This window comes from Limulus polyphemus, unplaced genomic scaffold (genome assembly GCF_000517525.1).
Source record: "Limulus polyphemus unplaced genomic scaffold, Limulus_polyphemus-2.1.2 Scaffold1492, whole genome shotgun sequence".
Classification (NCBI taxonomy): Eukaryota; Metazoa; Arthropoda; class Merostomata; order Xiphosura; family Limulidae; genus Limulus; species Limulus polyphemus.
In genome coordinates this window covers 237384-243397 of record NW_013667102.1, presented here as the reverse complement: position 1 = coordinate 243397, position 6014 = coordinate 237384, and the positions used below count along the sequence as shown (strand labels likewise).

At 36.6% G+C, this 6014-nt stretch overlaps 1 protein-coding gene across 1 annotated transcript in view; it reads left to right on the top strand.

Annotated features, from left to right (window-relative positions):
- The first annotated feature begins 573 nt into the window (after nt 1–573).
- Nucleotides 574–6014, top strand: part of LOC106463823 (lachesin-like) — a 28880-nt gene continuing 23439 nt past the window's right edge. The window contains exon 1 of the mRNA XM_022391434.1: nt 574–745. Within this exon, the coding sequence (XP_022247142.1) occupies nt 688–745 (58 nt within the window). The 5' untranslated portion in view covers nt 574–687. The remainder of the gene's footprint in view (nt 746–6014) is intronic.

Sequence of the window (6014 nt, the reverse complement as noted above, 5' to 3'; positions counted from 1 at the left end):
CTAATAGACGAAGTAATAAGATAAAACACTTGGCTTCATTGTGTAGGTGCAGGTTGTACTTGGCTAATAGACGAAGTAATAAGATAAAACACTTGGTTTCATTGTGTAGGTGCAGGTTGTACTTGGCTTCATTGTGTAGGTGCAGGTTGTACTTGGCTAATAGACGAAGTAATAAGATAAAACACTTAGTTTCATGTGTAGGTGCAAGATGTGCTTGGCTAATAGACGAAGTAATAAGATAAAACACCTGGTTTCATTGTGTAGGTGCAGGTTGTACTTGGCTAATAGACGAAGTAATAAGATAAAACACTTGGCTTCATTGTGTAGGTGCAGGTTGTAATTGGCTTCATTGTGTAGATGCAGGTTGTACTTGGCTAATAGACGAAATAATTATGGATGGTTAATAAAGAAATAGAAGGTTGTCCAATTTAACAAGGTCACAATGAGTGCAAACTCACACACATTAATGTAAAAAAAAAAAAAAGTTTAAAGTGAACGTTTTATAATATGTAGTAAAATAAGCCTATTCCATTTCAGACCGCTTGGATAAAAGTGGAGACCAAGGCCATACTAACTATTTATCGCCACGTGATCACTAGAAATTATCGATATAGTCTTAAGGAAAGTGACGGCCGAAACTTCGTATTGCACATCACAGACGTTCAAGAATCCGATAGAGGGGGCTACATGTGTCAGGTTAACACTGTGCCGATGTTGAGTCAAGTTGGTTACCTTGATGTCCTCTGTGAGAAAATGTTTTTTTATACAGATCAATTGGTTTACTTATTCTTCTATCTGCCTGCCCACTTATCTCTTAGTAGTTGGATGAAACGTTGGCCAATGTTTATTTATTATTTTATAGTAATCTTAACTATTTTTATATTATGGGCCTTAGTAGTACAATTTGAGTACTAATTTTAGTTTGATTTTAAGCAATGTAGAAAGTGAATGGGGAGGTGGTAATGGTACAGATTTTACCAACCTAATATCTCATCATATCTGAAACAGTTTAGTTTAGGCCTACTTTATATGCCAACCCTGAAATTTTTAAAAACGAACATTTATTATGAGACTTGTTGTTTTTGCGAAATAATCATCTTTTGATGTTTGATAACGATTTCGGAAAATAATCGCACTAATTGAAATGGCTAGTTTTAATAAAATAGTTACTTTAAAGACTGCCCTCGTAGTTAGTATGCTTGGACTGCGAATCCGAGATTTCAGAAAGATCTTTGCCAAAAGATCGCACTCCGCATATTGGGCACGCTGTAAAATTGACGGTAAAATGATCTATGCGATGAGACAAGAAAAGCCTAAGAGTTACGTTAGATGCTGCCTTCCCTCTAGTCTTGTTTGTTTGTTATGGATTTCGCGTAAAGCTACACGAGGGCTATCTGCGCTAGCCGTCCCTAATTTAGCAGTGAAAGACCAGAGGGAAGTCAGCTAGTCATCAACACCCACCGCCAACTCTTGGACTACTCTTTTACGAACGAATAGTGGGATTGACCATCACATTATAACGTCCCCACGGCTGAAAGTGCGAGCATATTTGGTGTGATGGGGATTCGAACCAGCGACCCACAGATTTCGAGTCGAGTGTCCTAACCACCTGGCCATGCCGGCCCAAAAATAAACTAGGAATTAGATGTATACCAAAATCCGAATAATGATGTAAGCCTTTAGTGTCTCTTCTTTGCCTTCATGACATCTATATACTAAATGTACTTGCGCAGGGTCCCCGAAAGTATTGTCTTCCAAGAGTAAATAAAACCAAAATTAAGAGTAACAAATATTTTTCATTTCTTGCTTTTGAAGTTCATGTGCTATGCTGTGTTGTAGCCTACAGAGTGCATAATTCTTGGCCCGATGTTGCCTGATTAGGGCGCTTTACTCGTAGTCTGAGGGTCGAGGGTTTGCGCGAAATAAAAAAAAACAAATAAACATAATTCTTCTCGTGATTCATGGCATGCGCTCGATTTACTGACGTCACGACAGTACAAATTGCAAAGTTAAGTGTCCCTTATGTGACGTCATTTTCGTGTCTACTGACTGACTGGCAGACAACACACTACTGTATAGTGGTGCGAGTGGTTAAGGTAGATGGCTTTTCCAAATAAAAATTAGCATGACAGGCAAAACGCAAATTATATATTATGAACATGAAAAAATGCTTATAATTTAACTCAGTTATGAAAGTGTGTTTATTAATTGCAGTAAATAAAATAAGGTGAACTCAGCTTTTGTAATAACACTTGCCTGTCTCGCTGTTAAACCACGAAGGAGGTGTATATTTGTGATGCTACCATGTTTTAGTGTTATATTTTTATAGTAGCAAACACAAGTAGGTCCCCATACAGACTTGATTTGATTATTGGTTATAGATTTGAAATAGTACTGTAGAGGCAATCATGTAAAACTTAATAATGGGTATTTAAATGACAGTTATAGGAGTTGACGATATATTATTTATTGTCATTCACCAGAAGCCTCTTTTAAAGGAGCCTAGAATGACCTAGAACAGTTAATATGATCACTGATTAACCTATCTCACGAGTCCTAAGTACTTCTGAAACTGAACAACAACCAATAATCATAGACTAGTTTATTGACAGTTTGATCTCTAATAGCTTAAAATGTTGTTTAAACAGAAATACATAAATGATCGAATCAAAGTCGCCGATATTGTTTGTTTGTTGTTACACAGGGGCAATCTGTGTTTTGTCCATCTGGTATCGAAACCTGATTTTTATCGTTAGATACCTTCAGATTTACTGCTGAGGCACTGGAAGCCTAGCAAATTGGAAATTTTCTCCCTTTTTTTCACAAATTTATTTTATAAAACAAGTCTACAGACTTGCAAAGGTCAGGATTTCACGTCGTGTTCGTATAAAGTGTTAGTGCTATTAGGAGAAAGGAATAAATAAATAGCGAAACATGAAAAGTATATTTAAAAGCTTTATCATGTATATGAATTGTGAGAATTGTATCTCACACAACCTGTAATAACAAAAAAAATACTTTTAAGCATTGTCGTATATTGTTTAATTGATTTATTAAGAACTACAAAACTCAATCCTGCTGGTAGCGGTGAATCTGCGCTGAGTGTTCAAGTGTTCGTTTTAATTAATAGCATGCGTTACTATTTTTGTTAACTGCTCAATTAAATCAAATAGTAGTTTCCCAGCGGTTCAGCGGTAAATCTGGGGACTCACAGTACTGAAAACCGGGTTTCGATACTTGTGATGGCCATAGCATATTGTGTAGCTTTGCGCTTAAGAACAAACAAATTTTTTCAAAGGATTGGTTTATTGTTTGTTTGAAGTTAGCACAAAGCCACACAAAGGGCTATCTGTATCGAAACCCGGTTTATAGCACTGTAAGTTCGCAGACATGACGCTGTGCCACTGGGAGTGTTTGTTTTGAATTTCACGCAATGCTACACGCGGGCTATCTGCGCTAGTCGTCACTAATTTAGCAGTGATAGACTAGAGGGAAGACATCTAGTTAACACTACCCACCGCCAACTCTTGGGCTACTTTTGTACCAATGAATAATGGGATTGACCGTACCATTACAACGCCCCCACGGCTGAAAGGGTGAGCATGTTCGGTGACCGGGGATTCGAACCCGGGACCCGCAGATTGCGAGACGAGCGCACTAACTACTCAAAGTTTTATTAATTTTTAGTGCCATAATTTGCATTTACAGTTGTTCCCCAGTAATGACATTGTATTATAATATAATATATTATGTTGGTATACAATAGTTAATCTACGGGATGTAGCCTAGTGGTTAGCTTGTCGAGCTGTAGACTGAAGGGGCCGGGTTTCGAAACGTGATTAAACTGAACATACTCGGCACTTTAAGCTGTAAGGGCGTGATAAAAAATAACAGTAAGATTCAAAAGGTCAGAGAAGCCCGGGCGGAGGTGGGTTATGCTAGCTAGCTGCCTTTCTGTTGGTCAGAAATTCAAAATTAGAGATGCTATACCTGAATCCTTGGGGTCTCTATTTACCCAAAATAACCGTTTAGTCAGTTTCTTTGTCTGAGCAACACAATAAAACGTTGAAAACCTACCTGCTATGTATTTTACAATCAGATGTTTTGTTACAAGAGCAAATAATGCGATTTTTATGACTATTAATATATTTCCTGTACTATTAATGATAAAAAGTGAAAGGTTTAAGGCTTTTTTAACAGAGTGCAAATCTTGAGACTTTAAAGAGAGTTGTTGTTTTTACAGCGCAAAGCTACAAAGTGGGCTAATTGCACTCTGTCCACCGCGAAGAATCGAACCGCGAATTTTTGCATTGTAAGACTTTAAAAGGAAATAAAATGGCAACTTTTAGATAACGACAAAATACGCTTATAAAATAACTCAACAAAGACAAGGGAGAGAGACTTGAAGATAAAGTTTTGCAGCGACTTACAAATAGCATGATCGAAGCGTAATCTCACTAACTGGTCTTATTTGTTTTTGTTTTTGTTGTACGAACGTGAATATTTCTTGTCTAAATCATTATGTATACAAATCTTTCCCGTTTCTGTGTGCCAAAGTAATTATTTAATATTTTTTCTTGCTTTAAAAGTTATATAAACTGAAGGTGAAAGCCTAAAATTGATCGCAGTCTTTAGGTCTATTCATTTTCTGCCATCCAAGTTATTATCTAAGGTAATTATGCTAACGAAAATTAATTTAATAACCTCAATGAGTGCAAAGTATAATTTATCTTCATGGTCTTCTTGGTAAGCCTTTCAGCTGGGACTCGCTGTTGGCCACAAGAGAACAAAGAGAGGTCGAATTAAAACAGAGTTCACCCTAATCTGTTGGAATAAATAGTAATTGATAGCCTAACTACGACGAGATGCAAGCTGAAATGTCTGTGGTATTTCGTTTGTTGATAAATCTATAAAGATATTTATATGTTTGTTTATTAGGCTTGAGCCTGTTTTTTATATTACCGATAAAAGTTTCTTAGCTTTTTAAAATCGTTGGATCGTATGTGACTTAACCGTGAACCTCAGGACCCAGGGTTCGCGTTACGTTTCCACAAAAATCGCACTCTGGAGCCGTGGGTGCACCATACGAGTGACAGTCAAATCACTGTTGGTCATACTAGAGTAGCGCGAGAATTGATGATGGGTGTTACTGATTAGCTACCTTCCCTCTAATTTCTATGGTCAAATTTAGGGACGGTTATGCGAAAGTAGCACATTGTATACCTTTGCACAAAAATTCTGACAAAAACAAAATTTACGTCGTGCATATATTTGAAAAGGATTTGTTTGTTTATTTGAAGTTAAGCACAAAGCTACGCAATGGGCTATCTGTGCTCTGCCCACCACGGGTAACGAAACCCGGTTTCTAGCGTTGTAAGAAATATGTACTTAGAGAAAAGATATACAATTACCGTTAATTTAAAAATTATAGTATCAGTTTATTATCTTTCTTTTTGGTCCTATGCACCAGTTGACAAAGTTTGTAAATACGATGTGGTTAATTACGTTGCACGTAGCGATTTCTGCAGATCTTTTTGCTTGCTTTCAAACTAATTTGTACGTTCCTGGCCTTAGTGAGCTAATCTTAATTGTTGTTTTTTTGTTTGTTTTTGTAAGTATTAATGATTCTTTATTTACATATACACTTATAAAACTTTTTGTTGCCATTTACCTCATGTTGATAATGAAAATACCAAAGGACACGTGATTTGTCGGATCAGAACAAGCACATGTCTTATGTACTACTACTAGTACTACATACTCAGGGCTATTTAAACCTGTAAAGTAATAGGTACGTACCTTGTCGTATCAAATCACCCACATATCTTACATATTACAAAACCTCTGTATAAAACAGAGCCTATTCATTTAAAATCTGAGGCCAAAACTCAGTCAGATTAGTTCAGCTTTAAACTGTTAATGGAGAAAACTAAGTAAAAATACCAATAAGTCTGCTTACTTTTTGCTGTTGCTTAGGTAGAGAACGGTGTTGTCTGAGATGATTGAAGTACAGA